Source organism: Leptonychotes weddellii, chromosome 15, assembly GCF_054177405.1.
Source record: "Leptonychotes weddellii isolate Sample4059 chromosome 15, ASM5417740v2, whole genome shotgun sequence".
NCBI lineage: Eukaryota > Metazoa > Chordata > Mammalia > Carnivora > Phocidae > Leptonychotes > Leptonychotes weddellii.
The window spans coordinates 42,038,639-42,061,476 of NC_138383.1; the positions used below are offsets into that span (position 1 = coordinate 42,038,639).

Sequence of the window (22,838 nt, forward strand, 5' to 3'; positions counted from 1 at the left end):
TAATGAATTGCAAAATTCCTTAAAATTTGACAATTGGCTCTTGTGAGTAGCTTCTCATGGGAGGGTTTTGAGCAGAGGACGTGATCAGGCTTAGGATCCCTCAGGCTGCTGTGTTGAGGACAAGTCAAGATCATTAAGAGATTGGCACTGGCAAGAGATTAAGGGGCTCCTAACCCAGGAGCTGCGGCCTACTGTGGGGCTGGAGTCCTCCAGCTAGGTGTCCCATGTGCTCCCTGGTGCAGTACCACCCCGTGCCCACAAGGAGGCAGCAGGGTCCAAGCGACAGTGCTTCGGAGCGGGGCAGGGGACTGCTGTACCTGGGTTTGGATGGGGAGCTAAGGCCCCAGAGGCAAGAACTTAGGTTCCCCACTGCTTCTGCCCTGCTCGCCCAGGGCCCCAGGCTTAATGGCTGTGTGGAGGGGACCCGACTCAACCAGGGCATGATCCTGTGAACCTCTGCAAGTGCCAATGCCCTCCGCCTTCTCCGGCCCTCACCCGGTTTCCTCAGGTTGCCTCTGGGCTTCACCAGGCCCCTGGCTGGCTTCAGCACAGTCCTGAGCGTGCTGTGTGGTCCCATCGCTTCCACTTCAGGCAGGGAGACTAGGACCCAACTCCCCACCCTCTCCTGGACTCTCTCAGTGTGCCCCTTGACAAGCTGTCCCAGTTTATTCTCACCACAACCTCTAATACTTTCCTTGGGGGCCTGGGCTCAAATCGTGACTGCTACATACTAGCTGTGTGACTTCGGGCAAATTACTTAACCTCTCTGACCTTGGTTTCTTCTTGTGTAAAACGGGCATAGGATTAAGTGAATGACAGTGGTGCCTTGCATTGATGAAATGCTCAGTCCTAATAAGTGGTAGCAATAATTTGCCCCCATTCTGCAGATGAGTAAACTGAGGCCCAGAAAGATGCCATGGCAGAGGCAGGATTAGAACTTGGGGCCACAGGAATGAAACACAGATAAGCCTACCACAGGGTCAAGCTGAAGCTTCAAACCTGACTCTCCTGCAGGGGGCAGGTGCACGTGAGTCCCCAGGTCCCATGGCCCAGCGTGCCTTGAAGAAAAGCCCAGCTCAGGATCCAGGCTCTGGGGGTGGGGGGTAGGGGGACTGTCCAGGCTGAGTCCTGCACCCAGGGTAGGAGCACTGAACTGGCGGTCCAGAGACCAGTCACTTCTCTCTGAGCCTGTTTCCTCCCTTTTAAAACGAGGACAGGCTGGGTCTGCTCCAGTACTCTCCCTCCTTGTTTGGCCTTTCCTTCACTGAGGCCCAGCACACTGTCTGCCTTCTGCGGACTGGAGGCCCGCAGATCCACTGGCCCCTCGCCTGTCTGGGCCCTAAAGAATGCCTTCAGAGCCAGCTTCGTTTTGCATACTGTGCAGCATCAGGTGCTCTCTCCTCCCCCACCCCTAGGCCCAGGCTCCCCAGTGGCCTCTCTGTCAACCTCCCACCCACCTTTCTCCCACCCCCAGCCCACACTCCAGGAATCCTCGGGCCTGCCAGGCCCCTAGAGGAGCCGCCAGGAAGAAGCTGTGTGTGTGGTTTGGGCAGCAGAGGAGGGTCGTGGCCTCAGCCGGGATCTGGGCCAGCTCCTGGAAGGCAGGGCCTGCCTCCCTCAGCCAGGTTTTCCATCCCCTCCCTCACTGCCCCTACTCTGCCTCCCTTTGGGGCTTTCCCATGTCACCCCTTCTTCCCTCCTTTTGCCCCTCAGGTGGCCTTGGCCAAGTCACTTCTCTCTCCTCAGCTTCCATTTACTGTCTGTAAAGTGGGATCGTCCTTGTACCTCCCTCCAGCGTTGTTGCAACGATTCAAGCAGATAAAGCCCAGATACAGCATGTACTGGGACGTCTGCCTCTGAGGACGCCCTTGATGCATGCCAGCCTGGCTCAGGGACCACCCCTGTTACCCATCTGCTTCTCCACATGCCATCCACCACCCTTTTCTGTGGATTTGACTCCTAAACGTTGTGGATTATCATTGTTTGTTTTAAGTGTGTTTTATTAAAGAGAGTGAGCGAGCAGGGAGGGGCAGAGGGAAGAGAGAGAGAATCCTAAGCAGGCTCTGTGCTCAGTGGGGAGCCCGTCAGAGGGCTCAGTCTCACAACCCTGAGATCATGACCTGAGCTGAAATCAAGAGCCAGATGCTTAACCGACTGAGCCAACCAGCTGCCCCCAAATCAGGGCTCCCATGTTTTATATATATTTTAAAAGATTGATTGATTGATTCAGAGAGTACGAGCAGGAGGGGCAGGGGGAGAAGGAGAGAGAATCCAAAGCCGACTCTGCACTAAGTGCAGAGCCTGACATGGGGCTCCATCCCATAACCCTGAGATCACAACCTGAGCTGAAACCATGAGTTGGATGCTTAAAGACTGCACCACCCAGGCGCCCCTGTGTTTTATATTTTTAATGAAATATTTCAAACACACTGAAAAATACTTTAACAGAGAAGCCACAGGAACACCCACCACCCACACATGTCAATATTTCGTTGTATTGGCTTCAGATCTTTTTCAAAATTTTATTTATTTAGTTATGTGTTAAGTACCTACTCTGTCAGGCACTGTGTTCTGGGCACGGTGGACCCAGCATTAAAAAACCAGCAAGACCTTAGGGAGCTCACTCTCAAGCTGGGGAGACAAAATACACATAAAGAAGTCAAGGGGCGCCTGGGTGGCTCAGTTGGTTGAGCGTCCAACTCGTGATCTCGGTGGCTTGGGTCATGATCTCAGGGTCCTGAGATCCAGGCCTGTTCCCGGCTCTGCACTCAGCGGGAGTCTGCTTGAGAGTTTCTCTCTCCCTCTTCCTCTACCCCTGCCCCCACTCACTCACTCACTCACTCCCACTCTCTCTAAAATAAATTATTTTTTTTTTTTTTTAAGATTTTATTTATTTGACAAAGAGAGACACAGCGAGAGAGGGAACACAAGCAGGGGGAGTGGGAGAGGGAGAGAGTGGAGCAGGGAGCCTGATGCGGGGCTTGATCCCAGTACCCTGGGATCATGACCTGAGTCAAAGGCAGACACTTAACGACTGAGCCACCCAGGTGCCCCAATAAATAAATCTTTTTTTTTTTTTAAAGATTTTATTTATTTATTTGACAGAGGTAGCGAGAGCAGGAACATAAGCAGGGGGAGTGGGAGAGGGAGAAGCAGGCTTCCCACCGAGCAGGGAGCCCGATGCGGGGCTCGATCCCAGGACCCTGGGACCATGACCTGAGCCGAAGGCAGACACTTAACGCCTGAGCCACCCAGGTGCCCCAATAAATAAATCTTTTAAAAAAAATTAAAAAAAAATCAAATAGATGTGGGTGTGAAGAGGTCATCAGAAGAATTAGGCAGGGAAGGGCATCAGGAGTGAGGGAAATAGGCTTCTTTGAGCAAGTATCATTTAAATTAGAACCAAAAGGATGTGAGGGATTTGGCTAAGTGAAAACCTGGGGGCATAGTGTTCCAGGCAAGGAATCATTGAGTGCAAAGGCCTGAGCTGGACAAGTGGCTTACCTGAAGTCATCCACCTAGCAAGGAGAGGTCTTGGGATTTGAAGCCAGACCTGAGTCTCACCTCAGAGCTGGGCTAGGGCCCTGAAGTGCCTGAGCAGGAGGAGGGAGGAGGGAAAGGCCACCCCACCCAGGAAATGCCGAGAAGGAAGCAGTTCTTCCCTGGCCTGAGGTTGACCCGAGGCTGGGAGATCGAAGGAGGGACCTGCTTTCCCTTCCATGCTCCCAGGATAGGTATGGCGGTGCCTGAGATCACTCAAGGTCCTGTGTTCATGCCCTTGCCCGGGCTCCCCCCCCCGAGCTTCGAGCCTCTGAGCCACCGAGCCTCCGTTTCCTTCATCAAGCGAGGAGCCTGGTGGCCCGGCCCTATTGCCTTGGGCTACTGCAGTAATCACTGACCTGTTCCCGGGGAGGCTCTGGGGGATGGGAGGACGAAGAGTCATTAGTGCCCCAGACCCTCCCAGCCTGGGATGATACCCTCCCCAGTGCCATTCCTAAACCCTGCCCTGTGTGTGGTTGGGCTGGACCAGTCTACCCGCGTCTTAGTTTACCGATTTGTACCCCAGTGGACCCATTGAGCCCCCTTCAAACTGATCGGATGAGACCAAGCTGGGCCTCAGAGTCACCTGAGAAAGGGCTGGTTTAAAACCCACATTCTGGGCCCCCACACCACAGGCACTCACATTTGGGGGACCTAGAATCTGCATTGTTTACAAGTGTCGGGGGGTGCATTCGGACACTTCACGAACCCCTCCTTGCCGCAGGGACCCTTCTCTGTCCACCCTCAGGCCTCCAGGACACTACCTCGGGTCAGATGTCTCTCCTGGGCTCCCACAGCCCCCACACGTCTCCCATCATGGCACAGTAAACCCTGGGTGGTCATGGTCTCCACTCAGCTCTGCCCCCCACGCCCCTGCAATTGTGAGTTGGGGGTGTGGTGGAGAGGCACTTGGCTGCTCACTGCCTGATGACTAAGTCCCCTTTCAAAGACAGAGAACTGGAGCCTGAGAAAGGGCAGGGACTGGCCCAGGGTGATAGAGGGGAAGAGCTCACATGGCAATTAGCAAGCACTCTACGAGCTGCTAACACTCACACGGCCCTTCCTGTCTGCCTGGAACTTGATAAGGGCTTTCCAAGTCCTAATTGATTTCATCTCCATAGCAACCCTTTGAGGTAGGTACTAGCAGTCTCCACATTTTCACAGGTGAGGGACTCGCAGGCACAGAGAGCTTAAGTGACTTGCCCCAGGCCACACAGCTTCTAAGCAATGATGTGGGAATGTAAATTAACGACTTCACACTTCCCATTGTGAGGCTCTCATTTTGCGGAGGAGGCAACTGGGGCTCTGGTCTTGTCACTCTGTCAGTGGGTGGCAGGGACCAGAACTTAGGCCTCTGAGTTGCCTGAGCTGCCTGTGTTGGGCATGGGGTGGGCAGTGGCCGGAGGGCTCTGCCCCCTCTGTCCAGCCAGCTCTGCCCACAGCTCAGGTCAAAGCCCCCCACTTGCCTTTGCCCATCTGTCTTAGCTTCCTCAACAGTAAAGCAGGGAATATTGTTTCCTCCCTCACAGGTAAGTTGAGAGCATTAAGTCAGTTGAACCAGGAAAGGCTCTGGAATAGTGCCTGCCCCACAGGAGGTACCCTTGATCATCTTCCCCGCACTCACCTCCTGCTCCCCCACCCGCTCCTTTTCCAGATGCAGCCCCAAGCCCTGGGAAGGGCTGAGCTGGGCTGCTGTGGGCGTGGGCGGGCGGTGGGGGACAGCCAGGCCCCTGTTGCTTGGCAGCCACCCCAGGGTCAGGAGTCAGGCAGGCCTCCCTTGACCCAGCTGGTGGGGTTGGGGCCTGGTCCCCCTGCCGCACCTAAGCTTTTGGGAGCTCCCTCCTGCCCAGCCCTGAGCCCAGGCAGCCTGTCCTCAGCCTTGGAAGGAAAGGTTCAGCCTTGAGGCAATCGTCCAGATGAGAAAAGGCGGCCTGGGAGGCGGGTGGGGACAGGACCAATTGTCCCCTGGAGACTGGAGGCGGGGTGCAGCTTTGTTTATATACACTGTTCCCTGTGCACGGGTGGCCCTTCCCCCATCTTGGAACGGCCCGAATCCAATCGCAGAATCGTCCCAAATGCCACTTCCCGAGAAAGGGCCTCTTACCTGTCCCTCTCTTTAGCTGATGGCCCCCCTAAGAATCCCGTGCTGCTACACAGAGCCTTTTACGGTGGACCCTGAAGAATGTGTAGGAGTTGCCCCGGGGCTTAGGACTGAGGAGGGTACTCCTGAATGACCCACCCAGCAGGGCAAAGCATGGCGGTGGGAGGTGTTCTGGCACACTGGGGAACAAAGCGGTGTCCCGTGAAACTGTAAATGTAACTTGGCAATCACGGGACCATAACGTAGGTGGGGAAACTGAGGCTGAAGGGTCAGAGAGCTGGACCAGTCAGAACTCTCCTCGCTTTCGGGACAGGTCTGCTTCAGTACCTGAATAACCACGCCGCTCCTCGTTGGAGGAAGGAAAAGGCCCCTCCTCCAAGTTGGGGAACACCCGCCGGCCCCCTCCAAAGCTAGTCCCCAGCCGCCCACGCAGGAGGCCTGGCTCATGGACTACAAGTCCCGGCAGGCCCCGCGCCGCAGCGCATGCTCGGCGGGAGTACTTTCGCGAGCCCGGCCGAGCCCGGGGGCCCAGTCTTCCCCCATTGTCTGGCCGGCAGGGGCGGGGCGGGCAGCGCACGGGCCCATCCATTGGTCGGCCTGCACGTCAGTCGCGCTCTGCGCCCGCCCCCGTTCAGGCCCCGCCCCGCGCGCCCGCGCCCGGGCCGCCTGGCGCCCCGCCCGCGCCTCAGGACCGGCGGGGCCGCGCGGCGCATCCTGCGGGCGGCGGCGGCGGCGGCGGCGGCGGCGGCGGCGGCGGCGGGCGCGGCGCCGGCAGCCGGACGCAAGATGATGAAGTTTCGGTTCCGGCGGCAGGGCGCCGACCCGCAGCGCGAGAAGCTCAAGCAGGAGCTCTTCGCCTTCAACAAGGTGCGGCGGCGGCGGTTCGGGCAGAGGGCGGGAGGGGGCGGGAGGGGGCGGGCCGGGGGCCCGAGCTGGGGGCCCGGGGGCCGGAGCCACGTCGGGCCCGGGGGGAGGGGGCGCCCAGCTGGGGCGCGGCGCGGGGACCGGGCCGCGCGCCCCTCGGCGGGCCCCACTTCTCGTCTCCTCCCCTGCTCCACTCTCAGACTCTGGGTGGGTCTGGGTCCCTCGCTGACTTTCCGAGTCAGCTCCTCCGGGTCCCTGTGGGCCTCACTGGCCCTGGCTCTGCGGGTCTCCGTGTACCTGGGTCTGTGTGTCTCTCTGTCTCTCTGCGACTCTTTGCACGTCTCTGGGTCTCTGCCCCTGTCTCTGTCCGTGATCACCTCCCTATCCTCAGCCTGTGCCTGTGTGTCTGGGGTCTGCCTCTGTCCCTGTGTGCCTCCCCGTTCCCTTCTCTGTCTTCCTTGATCTCTGTCTTCATCTCTGAGTCTTTGCCTCTCTCTTCCTGCGTGTCTCTCCGCCTACATGTGTCTCTGTGCAGTCTCTGGAACTCACTCTGGCTCTCGCTCTGTCTCTTTATCTCTCTTCCTTTGGGGGCCCTCAGAGCCCCCCTCAGCCCTTGGGGCAGCCCAGGGCCCCAGTTTGTTTTCCTTTCGCACCCAGGCCAGTGGGGAGGGGTGAGGAATGGAGGCAGATGTTGGGGGGTGGGGCTGGGAAATCCCTTCCATGTTCCTTTCCTCCCCTCCCCCAAGGCCCTAGGCTCTGCCTTGGGGGCTCTGACCTGCCCTGCTTTGCTGGGGGCTCCAGGCAACTACCCTTCAACTCCTGGAGCCTCAGTTTCCCTTACTATGAAGTGGAGCCACCTTTTTCCCTGCTGTGGGCTCTTGCTCCCTGTATCATAGGGGCCAGCTGACCTATCCTTTGGGCCAAGGTGGAGGTGGTTGCTCCTTCCTTTCTTTTCCTGGGTAGGGCAAGAGGGGGCCATGGAAAAGGGGCTGCCTTCAGCTCCCTCCTCCCCCCAACCTTTGCGCTGATGTGTGGTAGATCCAGGGCCCAGCATTTCCCTTGCTAACTTCTGGGGTGTTGCTTCTGGCCTCAGTTCTACTCCGAACCTCTGATTGCACAGCCCCTCACTGCTCTTGGGGATTAGAGTTATTATCCCCGTCATACGGGTGAGAAAATTGAGGCTCAGAGAGGGATGACCACTTGCCCAAAGTCACACAGTGCCCCGCGGCACTCTGTCCTTGTGGCCCCTTGTCGATGAAATTTGACTTGAGCCTTGAGGGGCAGGGATTTTCAGAAGGGCTGCTGTGGTCCTGAGCCAGACACGAGGAGACTCTTGTTCAGGAGAAAGCTCTGGGATGGCCGGAGCTGAAGTGGCCCCTCTGGGGCCCAGAAGGGTGGCTGGTGCCCAGGGTCTCCCAGCTGGTCCCCTACGTGCGCTGGGTGGCTGTGAGCGTGAGCCTCTGTGAGGTTAGAGGAGAAGGATGGTGGGGGCAGGTGAGTCAGCCAGTGAGTCGGGGTGTGGAGTGGAGACCTGAGATAGATGGTGGGGAGGCTTGGCTCCTCCTGGCTGGCCCCGGGTCGGCAGAAGCCGAGGGCTCCCTGCTCAGGAGAGTGATGCCCCATTCTGAGTGGGCAGCACTGGTGTAGTTTGGGGCAAGGAGCTTGGTCACAACAGGAGATAGGTGATCACTAGAGAACAGATAGGTCCCAGATTCCCGAGTGGTGGGGAGGGTCAGGAGCAAGCATGGACTTTGGACTGTCTTGTATCCAGATCGCTGTCCTGCCCACAGCTTGCCCGTGGGATATTCACTCTATGTCAGTTTAACAGTCCTGAGCTCCTTCTGTGTGAGGGGCCCCTTCTACGCATTGGGGACATCATGGTGACCAAGAGGGACAAATGCCTCTTCACTCGGGGTGCTGATATACTCGTGGGGGAGACAGTGAAAAGCCAAAGCAAAAGAGTGAAATGTGCAGCAGTTTGGATGATGGCCAGTGCCGGGGATACAATAAAGTATGGCGAGGGTAGGCAGTGTGGGGAAAGGGAGGCTGCTAGAGCAGGGTGGTTTAGGGAGGGCTTTGAGGAGGTGACTCCTGAGCTGAGACCTGAGTGATGGGGAGGAGCCCTCCTTGGGCAATGCTGGGTGAAGCACGTTTCAGGTAAAGGGACAGATCTAGATGCAAAGGTCCTGAGGCAGGAGCCTGCCTAGTAAATTGGAGGAGAGCAGAAGGCCACTGGGCCTGGAGTCAAGTAAGCTGGGGGAGAGAGGGAAGACGAGGACAGAGAGGGGCCAGGTGGTGAGGTGGGAGCTCCGAGAGGGCCCTGAGCAGAGGATGGGACCGGCTAGGCCTGGTCAGCTCTAGTATGGGCATGGTGAGGCTGGTGGGAAAGGGAAGCTCTCCCCGCCTTCCCAGCCAAATGGGCGACTCTGTCCTCAGGTGGGCTCACTGCCCCTAGTGCCCACATGGGAAACTGAGGCTTGGAGAATGTTGTGATCAGCCCGAGTCCAAGCAGGCTTCATTGAGGGCTCAGTCCCTGCCTGGATTGGTTGAAGCAGGAGGGAGGATGGGGCAACAGGCCTGGGACCAGGGTTTCTTTTGAAATGTGTGTCTTGCAGAGGCGCTGGTCAGGAGATGCTGGGCCCACTTGTGGTGTCCCGCATTGGTGTTGAGGATGGGGCGGGAGCCCCTCCAGGCAGGCCTCTGGGGATGAGTAGGAGTTCCCTGGTGGATGTGGGAAAATGGACGAAAGCACAAGCCGGTGGAAGGAAGGAGCGAGAACCTGGCAAGCAGGGGTCTGCCCTGGGACTGGCCCTGCCAGGAGGACAGGCCCTGGGGGAGCGGGAGGGTCAAGAGCCTCCATCGAGCTGATCCTGGGTGTTGCCCTCCGATCTCTGCGTGGGGCCTGTGGGGAGTGCATGCACTTCATATGGGACCTCAGGCAGCATGGCACCTCGCCTCCAAGAGTGGGGTGCAGAGCCCCACTCTGTGGGACGGGTAGGGTCGACTTCTGTGCCTGCGCTCGTCTGGAGGCTGCCCTGGGGTAGGCCTCAGGTGGGCCGGGGACCGTGCGCCGCTGCCAATACCCTCTCCCTCCCCCCCCCGCCCCCCGCAGACTGTGGAGCATGGCTTCCCCAACCAGCCCAGCGCCCTGGCCTTCGACCCGGAGCTTCGCATCATGGCCATCGGCACCAGGTCTGGGGCCGTCAAGATGTATCCTTTGCGAACCGAGGCCTTCGGGGCCCGTCGGGATGTCCTGCTCGCAGCACCCCCAACCCCCCACCCCCCACCCCCGCCCCGTGTGCGGGCTCCTTGGGCCCGGCCCAGCCCGGGAGGCCACCGTTGGTGCCCCGGTCCTGGTGGAGGTTGGTGCGGCCTCCTGCTCCCGAGACTCTTCCTTACAGAAGTGGTTGTGGGGGAGGGGTCAGCTTGCAGTGGTCACAGCTGTCCCTCGCTGCATTTCAGCCAGCCAGTTACCTAGGCGACCCTGCCACCGTTCCAGCAACTGACCAGGGACGCTGGGCCGGGAGGCCGGCCAGGCGCGGTACCCAGCAAGGGTGGCGAGTGGGCCAGGGTCGGCCAGCGGGCCTTGCCCTGGTGACCAGGCACACACGAGTGTGTGAACGTGAAGACACATGTGCTCAGCCGAGGGGCCGGGGGCCGTGCCAGGCTCAGCATGGTGAGTGCGGCGCGGCCCCCACCTGGACGCTGGTGGCTGCACAATGGGCCGTGTGAGCCGCACAAAGCGGGCATTTTCCTGCCAGCGCGGGGTGGGGGTGGGGTGGGGGCAAGCAGGCAGCTGAATGCATCCCTGCCTGCCACGGAGAACCCCACCCCTGCTGCTCTCCCTGAAGCCCCTTGGGTGGGGAAACCGAGGTGGAGGGCCCAGTGGAGGCTGCCCACCCTCACCCCTGCTCCCGTGATCCTCTGGCTTCTTAGTACCCTCACTGGGGACGTTGGTTGGCAGAAAAATGAGTCAATGCCTGGAAAGGGGCGGGGTGGGCATGGGGGTCTTTCCACCGCAGGGCTGGGTGGCCAGGCAGGGGTGGGCGTCTGGGCCTGTGGTTTGTGAGTCTGCTTTCTCTAAGGAGTGTGGCTGGGCCGGGGTGCCCCTCCTCTCCCACGGGCTCCCAGGGCACTGTGGGGCAGGGAATGGGGTGGGGAGGGGACAGTAGCTGGTCTACCTGCCCTGAACCTCCCCCCTCACAGGCCCTGGGGGCGGTCGTACTTCCTGGCCTGCTCCTGCCCCTTGGGGTGCTGTCCTGCCCCACATGTGTCTCGTGTTCCTGCAGCCCCTTGCTCGGTGCCCTGCGCTGTGCGACTCTGGTAGCCACTTTCTCGTGCACGGGCTCCGCATGCTCACAAAGAACCTGATGTGCTGGCGAGGAGACAGCCCGGAGGAGGAGGCCGGGGCCCTCCTCTTTCCCCTCGTTCCTTCCCCCAAACTACCCTAGCCCGGCACCCTGGGTTGGGAAACTGAGGCTGGCCACGGAAGCCACCCCTCCCCCTCAAGGGCAGCCCGTCTCCTTGGCAACCCTGGTTCCCGCCCAGCAGCTCCTGCCCTCTCTTTTGTCCCCTCTTCTGTGTTCTCCTGGTTCCTGCAGGGAATCCTAACTCTAGCTCCAAAGCAGCGGCTCCTGGGTCGTTGCCGAGCAACGCTGACCCCTCCCTAGCCCTCCCTCCTGGGGCCCCCTGTCCGACCCCCGGCGAACCTGGAGCTGCTGTGTCCCTGGCACTGACCCCAGGCGCTTGAGGCAGCTCTCCCAACCTTCCCAAACCTCTGTGCATTCTGTGAAATGGGCCGGCCGGGGCCTCTCCCCGCGCACTGGGGGGCCGCTGGCTGCCGGCCCAAGGGGGAGGTTGGTTTCCTTGCCCGCAGCTGGAGGTTGGCCTGGGGCTGTGGGAAGAGGCAGCCTGGGCTGTCCTCTGCCCCAGGCTTCCGTGCCCAGGCCCGGCCTGGCCTTGCTGCCAGTGTGATCCCAACCTGTGTGGCCCAGCTCTTATGTACACGGACACAGGCTGAGGCTGACACACTGGGCCCCTGGCCACGTGCCAGGCCTGGGCCAAGTGTGCTGGGCGTGTTTGTATTCTCACTCGCCCTGCATCAGCCCTACAAGGAGGGAGCGTGACTCACTAGCCCATCTTGCAGATGAGGAAGTAAAGGTCATACGGCAGCACCAACTTGCAGCAGAGCGAAGTCTGCACTCTGAGCCCGGGGATATCTTGCGGGGGGTACAGGACAGTGCTTCTGTGAGGAGGGCTGTCCCTCCTTGGACCTCGGAGGGCAAGCCTGGCTGGGGCCCGTGGCGAGGGTTCTTGGAAAGGAGGATCTCCCGTGCCTGCTTCTGCCCTTGACCTGTCTCCTTAGCTACGGTGCCCCCGGCGTGGAGTTCACTGGCCTGCACCGGGACACAGCCACTGTCACCCAGATGCACTTCCTGCCCGGCCAGGTGAGCCTCTCCCCTCCCCGGCTCCCCCGGCCCCCACGCCCTGCCCGGCCCGGACCAGCCCAGTCTCTGTCTCTGCTCATCCACCAGGGCCGCCTCCTGACCCTGTTGGACGACAGTAGCCTGCACCTCTGGGAGATCGTCCACCACAACGGCTGCGCCCACCTGGAGGAGGCGCTCAGCTTCCAGCCACCGAGTCGGCCGGGCTTCGACGGGGCCAGGTACTGGAGGACTTGTCTGGGGACGAGTGGCTGGGCCCGGGGCGGGGGGAGCCTGGTGGAGGTGGTGGGAGCCAGCTTTGCTGAGGCGCTGTGGGCATGGGACCCCTGCCCCGGGGTTCAGGGTGGCAGAGTCCACCGAGCTGCGCCCGGGTCCTGGAGAGATGTGCCATGTGGATTTTGCGGGTGTTAAATAGGGGGTTCTGGCCGAGTCTGAGGTGAGCAGGTGGTGTCCATGCTCTGGCGACGACTAGGGCCTTTCATGGTTGGGGGTGGGGCAGTGGGCCATAAAGTGCATGGATGAAAGGGCAGGGGGCAAGGATGGTCCCACCAGGCTGTGTGAGGTGCCAGCAGGACGCTCCAGGGGGCAACGGAGTGGGCCTGGATCACCGGTGAGAGTGTAAGGGGCCTCTTGGTCCATGGCGCTGCTGGCCCTTCCCGAAACGGTCAGAGTGGGCAAGCCCTTCACCCTTCAAGGTTCCTGTACTGCCTCAGTGGGAGGCTTGTCCTGTTCCTGCTGGGGGCTGGATGATACCCCCACACATCCAGCCCTCACCCAGGGGTGGTCTTCCATCCTCTGCAGGCAGGGTCAGTCTGGGGCTGCCAGACTGCGTGGTCAGGGAGCCATCCGTGGGCTGGTGACTGGGGTTCCTGGGTCGGGCTCAGGAGGGTCGTGTGTGTCCTGGAGCCCTTGGTCCTGGTCCTGGCCCCGGCGCTGGCCTGGTTCCTGCCTTCCCCTCCTAGTGAGTGGGAGGGGCTCGGGAGCCTGTCTCCAAGACCTGGGGAGCCTATTTTTATCCCTCTCCTTCCCAACATCCTGATGAATAATTGAGTGAGCTAATTACGATGCCCGCAGCCTCCACCGTCGCCTTCCCGGCACGCCAGCCCACTCGATAATCGGGCCTCTGTGAGGGCGGAGGGGCCCTAATGCGCTACCGGGAGCAGCCCAGGCCCCTCCACAGCCCTCCTCAGCAGGTGCACGGGCTTGCGCCCTCAGCTGCCTCCCCTCGTTCTGTGCAGTGGCCCGCTCAGCCTCGCCCGTGTCACAGTGGTCCTGCTGGTGGCGGCAGGTGACATGGCAGCCCTGGGCACCGAGGGCGGAAGCGTCTTCTTCCTGGATGTACCCACCTTGACGCTGCTCGAGGGGCAGACTCTTGCCCCGGACGAGGTTCTTCGAAGGTGAGAGGCAGGCGGACCTCCCGGCAGCCAGTCTGTGCCTGGGGGGCGGCCCCGCCAGCTCACACGGGCCCCTCCGCAGCGTGCCGGACGACTACCGGTGTGGGAAGGCGCTGGGCCCCGTGGAGTCACTCCAGGGACACCTGCGGGACCCCACCAAGATCCTCATCGGCTACAGCCGGGGCCTGCTGGTCATCTGGAACCAGGCGGCACAGTGTGCAGACCGTGTCTTCCTGGGCAACCAGGTACGTGGGGGAGGCCGGCTCCCGCCGCCGAGGCCCCGCGCCCACGGCCCTGCTCACACGCAGCCGCTCTGGCCCGCAGCAGCTGGAGAGCCTGTGTTGGGAACGCAGCGGCAGCAGGCTGGTCAGCTCGCACAGCGACGGCAGCTACGCGGTGTGGGCGGCCGACGCCGGCCACTCCCCGATGACCCAGCCCACGGCAGCCACCACGCCGTATGGTGAGTGCCGGGAGGCCGCCTGAGCACGGGGTGGACCAGTGACCCCAAGCTCAGGCACGTGGGGCCGCCTGGCCTTGGTGGGGGTGTCCGGGAGGATCTGTGCCGAGCGCACTCCTCAAAGGTGAGACCGCTGGGGGGGTGGGGGGCGGTGGGGCATGGGCCTTCCCCTCGGGGAGTCAGGAAGCAGCTGCGAGGTGGGGAGCGATGGAGGCACGATAGGAACGGGAGAAGCTTGGAGAAATGACCTGGGGCCCCTCTGGTCCCGGTGAGCGAGTGAGCCTGACACTGTCCCACTCCTCCAGGCCCCTTCCCCTGCAAAGCCATTAACAAGATTCTGTGGCGAAACTGTGAATCTGGGTAGGTGGGGAGCCGGTTCTCCGATGTGGGTCGGGGGCTGTGTCTGCAGCGGGGAGGGCGGTGGGCTCTGGGGCACAGGGATGGCCTGCATCGCTCTCCCTGGGTTGGGCAGTGTGCACCTGGGGCCCAGGTGGCTCACGTGGCTCCCTCGCCGGCCCTGCAGGGACCACTTCATCATCTTCAGTGGCGGCATGCCCCGTGCCAGCTACGGCGACCGCCATTGTGTGAGTGTGCTCCGGGCTGAGACCCTGGTGACGCTGGACTTCACCTCCCGCATCATCGACTTCTTCACGGTGCACAGCACTCGGCCCGAGGATGGTGTGTGCCCCGCCCTCCCCGCCCCGCGCCCGGCGCCCCCTGCCGCTGGGCTCACCCAGCCCTGGTCCCGCAGAGTTCGACGAGCCCCAGGCCCTGGCCGTGCTGCTCGAGGAGGAGCTGGTGGTGCTCGACCTGCAGACGCCTGGCTGGCCTGCCGTGCCCGCTCCGTACCTGGCCCCGCTGCACTCGTCTGCTATCACCTGTTCTGCACACGTTGCCAACGTCCCCGCCAAGCTGTGGGCCCGCATCGTGAGCGCTGGCGAGCAGCAGAGCCCGCAGCCTGCCTCCGGCGCCTCGGTGTGTGCCCAGGGCCCTCCCCCCGCACCCCCTGGCAGGGCGGGTGTTTGGGGAGGGAGGGTGTTCTGGGCTCTGCCCAGGCACAGGCCCGGAGGGGGGAATGTGGCAGGCATCCATAGAGAACTCAGAGGCAGTTCGTTTGGGCCCTGGGTGCCAAGCCCAGGGAGAGGAGAAGGCATTTGTCCTGACCTTCCACGTCCCGTATCTCTGCTCCCCTCTCCCAGAGCTGGCCCATCACGGGGGGCCGGAACCTGGCCCAGGAGCCATCGCAGCGAGGGCTGCTGCTGACCGGGTAGGTGCACACGTGTGTTCGGGGGCCGAGCACAGGTGTGACGTGTGTGTGTGTGCGTGTGTGTGTGGACAGATGGGGCCTGGTACAGCCCCCGCAGGTGCGGGAGAGCCTGTCCGGGGCCTGGTGGCTACTGACCTGCCTGGTGAGTCAGGCCCCGCCCCTGGTGGGACCAGGCCATCCCCTCTCCTGCAGGGTGGATTGGGAGGAAGCCTTCCTAGGCCCTGGTTTAATGCCCCGCCCTGCCCTGCCTTTCGGTCTGGAAGTGAGCTCCACCCACCCAGCCTGCCCTGGGACTGGAAAATCTGGGCTGGCCCACGCCGATCTGCCCCGGGCAGGTGCTAGAGAGCCCAGCCTGGGCCTGGCGGGTGCTGACGTGCCCAGTGACTCAGGCCCCAACTTCCTGCCCTGCCCCTGCCTCCCGCCTGTGCTGGGACCCTCGGGCCTCTGGCTCCAGAGTCCCCTTCCCTGCCGGAGGACTCCTGATCGTGGCTTTGGAAGTGTCCCAGCCAGCCCCAGAGACCCAGGCACCTTTTCACACCCTGGCTCTGGGCTTGCACCACTGTGCAGAGGCCCCTAACCTGGGCCCTGCAGCTGTGTCCTGAGGCTGCACCCCAGATTTGTCTGCTCCTGCCCACTGCTTCCTCCCAGCCTCCCCAGGCTTCCTGCTGCTCTGCCTGCATGGCTGCCTCATGGCCCAGCTGATCCTTCTGCTCTGTGCTAACCCCGGTCGCTTCTCCGGATGCGCCTGTAGTCCTCTCTCCCCTGCATTATCTGCTCTGCTGCCCGTCACGCTGGTGATTATTTCCACACCTTTCACCCTGTTGGAGAGACCCAGGTGCGTGGGGTCTGGCATACAGTAGGCGCTCAGTATGTGTTTGCTCTCTACAGTAGATGCCTCCTGTTTGCTGCGGGCAGTGCGAGTCTGGTCAGTGCTCGGCATCTGCAGGAGGTGCTCCGTGAGTGGTCACCGGATGAGTGGCCGGGGAGATGCAGGGGGCCCCGGGGCGGGCCTGACGTCGCCTTCCTTCCCCGCAGCCACGAGGACGGCACCGTGCGGTTCTGGGATGCGTCTGGCGTGGCCCTGCGGCCGCTGTACAAACTCAGCACGGCTGGCCTCTTCCAGACAGACTGTGAGCACGCCGACAGCCTGGCCCAGGCCGCCGAGGACGACTGGCCCCCCTTTCGCAAGGTGGCCCCCCCCGCCCAGCCCTGGGGAGCTGGTCCCAGCCCTGCGGCGAGTCCTCACTCCATCCTGCCCCCCCCCCCCCAGGTGGGCTGCTTCGACCCCTACAGTGACGACCCTCGGCTTGGGGTGCAGAAGGTGGCACTGTGCAAGTACACGGCCCAGATGGTGGTGGCCGGCACCGCAGGCCAGGTGAGGCGGGGCTGCCCTCGGGGTTGCGGTCTCCGAGGGCTCCCTGGAGGAAGTGGGTCTGAGCTAGAGTGGGGCTCCAGGTGGGCATGGCTGCGGTGAGGCCAGCCAGGGGGTGGAACCTGCTGGGGGCCTTGAGTCTGGAGGCTGGCCCTTGGGGAACCACGGAGGGTTGGGGCCGGCGGGGCTCGGTCACCGCGGCGCCCCCGGCACTCACGCGGCTTATCTGTGCTCGTGGGGACTTACTGCTAAACGGGAGACCAGCTCGTGGGGAGGACTTGGCTCCAAAGGCCAGCGGCACCCACGCGGCATGCACAAGGTGCTCGGTGTGTGCTTATGACTGAGTGGAGACCGGCTTGGGGTGGGGGGGCTGTTTGGCTCCTGGAAGGCAAGGCAGTGGGCCTCGGTCACCGCTGTGTCCCCAGTGCTCAGTGGGGGCCCCGGTACGCAGTAGGCATTCAGTAAGTGCTTATTCAGTAGATGAACTAGAGACAATACCGGGAGCACTGTGGCGGGCGGGGGCTTTGCAGGCTCCGACGGGCCCAGTGCCATCCTCCTCCATGCTGACCCCTGCCCCACCCTGGCTGTGGGCTCAGGTGCTGGTGCTGGAGCTGAGTGATGTGCCCTCGGAGCAGGCGGTCAGCGTGGCCAGCGTGGACCTCCTCCAGGACCGAGAGGGCTTCACGTGGAAGGGCCACGAGCGGCTGAGTCCGCGCACGGGGCCGCTGCCGTGGCCTGCTGGCTTCCAGCCCCGAGTGCTGGTTCAGTGCCTGCCACCAGCTGCCGTCACCGCTGTCACGCTCCACGCCGAGTGGAGCCTCGTGGCCTTTGGCACCAGTCACGGCTTTGGCCTGTTCGACTATCAGCGCAGGAGCCCGGTGCTGGCCAGGTGTGTGGGGGGCGGGCCCGGAGCCCGGGGAGGCAGGCGGGGTCTGCGCTCCCCACCCCCCCGGGCCTCGGTTTCCCCTTCTGAGATCTGACCTGGTGAAGGTGGGGTGACCTGAAAGCCCTCGGCTGCTGTGCAGTCCTGAGCCCCGGGGCCAGCGGGAGCAGGGGCCGCTCCGGACTCTGTGGTGGCACAGCTGTCGTCTGCCGGCCCACAGGTGCACACTTCACCCCAACGACTCCCTGGCCATGGAGGGGCCGCTGTCCCGGGTGAAGTCCCTCAAGAAGTCTCTGCGCCAGTCTTTCCGGCGCATCCGCAAGAGCCGAGTCTCGGGCAAGAAGCGGGCCGCTACTGCCGCCAGCAAGGTGAGCTGGGCCCGGGCCGCCCGGGTGCCGCCGGTCTGCTGCTCCAGGCCAGGCCTGGCAACGGAGCCCGGCCGACCTCGGCCCCCAAGCCCGGTGTCCGCTCATTGCGGTCGCCCCGGCCAGGAGGATCAGGGCGGGCCGGGGAGGGTGCCGGGCTGTTGGGCGCCGGCCTGGTCGGGAGGGGCACCGGCAGGGTGCGGGAAGGCGGCGTCCTGGAGGCCGCTGCCCCTCCAGTTGCAGGAGGCCAACGCGCAGCTGGCTGAGCAGGCCTGCCCCCACGACGTGGACATGACCCCAGTGCAGCGCCGCATCGAGCCCCGCTCCGCCGACGACTCCCTCTCCGGCGTCGTCCGCTGCCTTTATTTCGCCGACACGTTCCTTCGAGATGGTGAGACCTGGGGGCTGGGCTGCAGAGACGGGCCTCAGTTGGCCATGTAGGCCATGGGGGAGGGGGCGGGACCGCGCCTCCCGGGAGGTGGGGAAGCCTACTGCATGCCGGACCGAGCTGGCCCCCCAAACGGCCCCCCTGGGATTTCCGCCTGTGTATGGGGGTGGGGAGTGAGCCAGGCCGGCCTCTGAGGCCCGAACGGGGAGAAGGGAGCCCGAGATCTCGGGGAGGCGGGTGCGGGGGTCGGCCAGCGCCGAGGGCTGCCGTGGCACGTGTCCGGGAGGCTGCTGGGGGGTGGGGGACCCGGCAGCGTCCTCTACAGGGTGACGCGGTTGGCTTTCGGAACTGCTTCACGGATTGAATTGTAACTCGTGTGACGGAGAATTTCAACCATATACACAACTAGAGAGGAGTCCGGTCACCCCGCCGTCCAGCCTGGTGCCTCCAGCCATCTGCGGCTGCCGCACCCGTCCCCACCCCACACTCGTCGTTTAAGTGAGGACTTGAGTGTGTGTCCAATGGGCGTAACCCACAGCCGGGGTCCCCGCCTCGCACCCTGCGGAACCGACGCTGGTCCCGGTCACACTGGGTTCACGGCGCCTTTCTCCACTTGTCTCAAAATTGCCTTCTTTAGTTGATGTCGGGTCAGCATCTAGTTGGGCTGCGCTTGGCATCTCACTGAGGCGACTTCTGGTCCCCGAGTCTGAGAGGGGAGCATCCCCCTCCTGGTGTCATTTATATGGTGGGGATCCTCTGTCCAGTGGGTCTTCTCAGCATGTGGACATGGCAGCCCCGCGGCCTTTCCCGTGTTCTGCTGTCCCCGTGAGAAGGCCGACGGGGCGCAGCTTCCCAGCTGCTGGGTGTCATGGGTCAGGGCGGCGTGTTGAGTCGCTGACTTTTCCCTGGGGTTTGGCTCCCCCTGACGGTTGCTGCTGGGCCATCAGTTCATCAAGGGCACGTGGCAGTGACCGCGGGCTCCTGCGGGCTCCCGCGCATTCCGCTCCCGATTCTGTCCCCAGAGTTTCAGCTCACACAGGGAAAGCTGGCCAGACGGCGGCCCCGGGGGCCTCGGTTCCTTTGTGCCCAGGCCCGAGGGCTCCGCGTGCGGCTGTGGGCCGGAAAGCGCCCCGAAGCGGGTGGGCCGCGGCCTGCCGGAGCACGTCTGCGGGCTGGGGTGGTTGCGAGGCGGTCGGTAGGCCTCGGGGGCGGGGGTGCGGCGGGACGGGGTTGGAGAGGCCCGGGTGTAGTCGGGGTGCCTGTTGACGTCTTCGAGGCCGTTCCCCCTGCTGCAGGGGGGCCGTATCGCAGGCCCCGCGTTTCGTGAGCAGTGCAGAGGAGGTGCCTCGGGCCCCCCGGGGACGCGGGGGACAGGAGGGGAGGGCAGGGGCCCGCCTCACCGGCCCGCCGTTCCGCAGCGGCCCACCACGGGCCCACCATGTGGGCAGGCACCAACTCGGGCTCTGTGTTCGCCTACGCGCTGGAGGTGCCGCCGCCGGCAGGGGGCGAGAAGCGGCCCGAGCGGGCAGTGGAGGCCGTGCTGGGCAAGGAGGTGCAGCTGATGCACCGCGCGCCCGTGGTGGCCATCGCCGTGCTGGATGGGCGCGGCCGCCCGCTGCCCGAGCCCTACGAGGCCTCCCGGGACTTGGCCCAGGCCCCCGACATGCAGGGCGGCCACGCTGTGCTCATCGCATCTGAGGAGCAGTTCAAGGTAAGCGCCCGTGGAGACCGTCCCGGCTGGCGCGCACACGGCGCCGGACCTTCTAGAAACTGCCCTGCCTATACGTGCTGCCTGCTGAGACCCCCGAGACACCTCTAGCTAGCACAGAGGCTCCGTCGGCCGGCCGCGGCCCCTCCGGACCCTGCTGCCTCTCTGGGTCCCCGCCAGGACGCTCTGAGCGCTCCTCGGGGCTCTGCCGGCAGGAGGTCGTGATCCGAGTGGATCGCCCGACACTTACCGCCTAGCGTGGCTGGTTTGGCTGCAGATGGCGGGGCCCCGGGGGGGTTCTGGGAGCGGCGTGAAGCCTGCGTGGAGTGTGAGGAGAGGGCAGCCTGGGGCGGGCGGGCGCCCGGGCAGACGCAGCCCTGTGGCCAGGGCTGACGGGCCCTGCTCACCGGCTGCCCGCCCGCCGCCTGCCACCAGGTGTTCACGCTACCCAAGGTGAGCGCCAAGACCAAGTTCAAGCTGACGGCCCACGAGGGCTGCCGCGTGCGCAAGGTGGCACTTGCCACGTTTGCCAGCGTGGCCTGTGAGGACTACGCGGAGACCTGCCTGGCCTGCCTCACCAACCTGGGCGACGTGCACGTGTTCTCGGTGCCCGGCCTGCGGCCCCAGGTGCACTACTCCTGCATCCGGAAGGAGGACATCAGCGGCATCGCTTCCTGCGTCTTCACGCGCCATGGCCAGGGTGAGGGGGAGGTTTCCTGGGCCAGGCGGCCTGAGCGCGGCCGGGAGGGTCGCTGGGGAGTGGCGGCAGAGGGGGGGACCCCGAGGCCAGGGACGGGGTGGGGTGGGCGGGGAGGCCACTGAGGGGGCTGTGGTCGGAGTCCTGCCCCTGACTGCGCCCCGCTCCGCCCGCCCACCCAGGTTTTTACCTGATTTCTCCATCGGAGTTTGAACGCTTCTCTCTGAGCGCCCGGAACATCACAGAGCCGCTCTGCTCTCTGGACATCAGCTGGCCCCGAGATACCACCCGCGCCAGGTGCACGGAGGGCCTGGCCCAGGAGGCCTGTCACCACGGCTGGTCTCATCCCCGTGCCCTGACTCTGCATGGAACGAGGGTGGCCCTCTGTGGTGGCACCCCTCTCTGGTCCTGGGGCCCGGGAGAGGGAGGACAGGGTCTGGCACTCCCGGGGCCCCCCATCATGGCCCCGTCTCTGCAGCTATAGGCTCCGAGAATCACCCAAGCTGAGCCAGGCTAATGGGACCCCGGGTGTCGTCCTGGCCTCACGGAGCCGCGATGGAAGCCCCGATCCTGGCCGCAGCAAGGGAGCCGGTAAGGGGGACTGGGTGGGAAATGAAGGTGGCAGGACCGCCCCCCGCCCAGCTCGGGCATGGGGGCAGGCCTCCGTGGGAGGCAGCAGCCTGGCCGTGGCTGGAAGCCCGGGGTGGAGCAGGCCGGGCAGGAGAGGGCTGGAGGTCGGCGTGCGGTCCCAAGCTTCACTGTGGGCTGGGTTGGGGTCTGGGTCCTCAGGTCCCTAGGGTTGGAAGGTGGAGGGCCGTGGGTGCCCAGGGCCCCAGGCACGGGCCTGATCCCTTCCTCCTTGCAGACACCCCAGAGACGCCTGAGGCCATGCTCTCGCCCATGTCCGTTGACTCGGCCACCAGTGCGGACACCACGCTGGACACGACGGGGGACGTCACGGTGGAGGACGTGAAGGATTTCCTGGGGTGAGGCAGGTGGGCGGGCGGGTCCGCGGGAGGGGCTCCCCTGGCTCCCCAGCCTCCCTTTCGCACCCTTCGGCCTCCCTTCTGTCAGAGCTGGGCACAGAGGCCCGAGGAAAGGCCCGGCCCCAGGACTTTCTGATCACCGCCCCCCTCCCCCCAGCTCTTCAGAGGAATCTGAGAAGAATCTGAGGAACCTGGCGGAAGACGAGGCTCGAGCCTGCGCCATCCTGATCAAATGAGGTGCTGCAGGCTTAGGGCCCTGGCTTCACCTGCTTCTTACTGTTCGACAGCCCTGATTTGCATACCGGAGTCTTAGAAAAACATGGCCGGCCTGTCAGCCCCTGGATGTCACAGGGGGTGCTGGGAACGGGGCCAGAGCAAACCAGTTCGGAGTGGTGGCAGCGGGGCGCTCGGGGGCTGGGTCGGCCAGCCCACTTGGCAGCTGGTTCCCCCAGGCTCACGTGGTCGGGTTAGGCCCGGCGAGCCCAGGGAGCGGGTCCTGGGTCTGGGGTCCACATCTGGGACGCATAGGTGTGCCCCACCTATTGGCTGCCTGGTGCCCCCACCCACACAGCCTGGCCTTGTGCCCCAGCTCCCTCTTCCTCTGCTGTTGGGGTTACCACTGCCAACCCTCACCTCAGTGGGCCGAGTGTGGGCAGCACTCGGGCTCAGCAAGCCCACCTCCGGCCGTCACTGCAGGACCCTTGCCCCTAAATGGCTGGAGGCAGCGTGGGGGCCCCCTGCACCGAGGCCAGCTGCTCCTCTGGGCCTCCCTGGCTTTCTCTGACCCTTCTTCTCTTCTTTTACCAGGAAGGCCAAAACCGTTTGGCTACCGACTGCCCTGCTCAGAGCTGGGATCCAGGACCCCCTGGCCCCTTCGCATAGACCTACACCTGCTAACCTGTGGCCTCCAGCCGGGGCTGGGACGGCGCTGTGGGCCTGGGGCAGATTCGCAGCGGCCCCTCGTCTGGGCCGCTGGTGACCTGGGGGCCAGGTGCCACGGGGAGAAGACAGCTGAGGCTGGCAAGCCCACTCCACCTCCCACTCAACACGCCGTCCTTCCCCATTCCCTTTGCAAAGAATATTTTTCTAACGCCTGTGCCGGGCTGGACAGGCATTTCTAAAACTATTTTGGTACTTGCTCCTGGGCCAGCACCCACCCCTGCCCCCTAGTCTGTGCACGAGTGCACATGTGTGTGCATATGTGACTGGGAGCTTTGCTGCCCCACGACTGGGGTCCAGTCAGGTGTGTGTGTGTGTGTGCGCGCGTGTGTGTGTGCGCGTGTTGGGAGGAGGGCTGGTCAGGATGGGTTTTCTTGTAGATCGTACCTTGGGGGTTTTTTCCTGTCATTTTGTTAAGATTAGCGCTGTTTTA

At 63.6% G+C, this 22,838-nt stretch overlaps 1 protein-coding gene across 3 annotated transcripts; it reads left to right on the forward strand.

Moving 5' to 3' along the window:
- Positions 1–6,350: 6,350 nt before the first annotated feature.
- LLGL1 (LLGL scribble cell polarity complex component 1) lies at positions 6,351–22,832 on the forward strand. Of its 3 annotated transcripts, none has more exons than XM_081805622.1 (23): positions 6,351–6,508; positions 9,618–9,715; positions 11,871–11,952; positions 12,040–12,170; positions 13,188–13,346; positions 13,426–13,588; positions 13,668–13,803; positions 14,106–14,160; positions 14,324–14,478; positions 14,552–14,775; positions 15,000–15,067; positions 16,103–16,256; positions 16,338–16,442; positions 17,036–17,328; positions 17,543–17,690; positions 17,925–18,078; positions 19,494–19,786; positions 20,219–20,483; positions 20,663–20,777; positions 20,959–21,071; positions 21,346–21,466; positions 21,624–21,703; positions 22,274–22,832. In XM_081805622.1, exons 1-22 carry the CDS (start codon positions 6,428–6,430, stop codon positions 21,700–21,702), a joined length of 3,192 nt encoding a protein of 1,063 aa, XP_081661748.1. In that variant the 5' UTR covers positions 6,351–6,427; the 3' UTR covers position 21,703; positions 22,274–22,832. The 3 variants fall into 3 exon arrangements, with proteins under 3 accessions (XP_081661748.1, XP_081661750.1, XP_081661749.1); XM_081805624.1 differs by having other exon boundaries at positions 20,965–21,071; XM_081805623.1 differs by having other exon boundaries at positions 13,671–13,803.
- The last annotated feature ends 6 nt before the right edge of the window (positions 22,833–22,838 follow it).

Coding starts and splice junctions, on each gene's coding strand:
- LLGL1 (XM_081805622.1), top strand. CDS start 6,428: ATGATGAAGTTTCGGTTCCGGCGGCAGGGCGCCGACCCGCAGCGCGAG. Junction 12,171..13,187: donor CCGGGCTTCGACGGGGCCAG/GTACTGGAGGAC, acceptor CGTTCTGTGCAG/TGGCCCGCTCAGCCTCGCCC. Junction 13,804..14,105: donor GGCAGCCACCACGCCGTATG/GTGAGTGCCGGG, acceptor CCACTCCTCCAG/GCCCCTTCCCCTGCAAAGCC.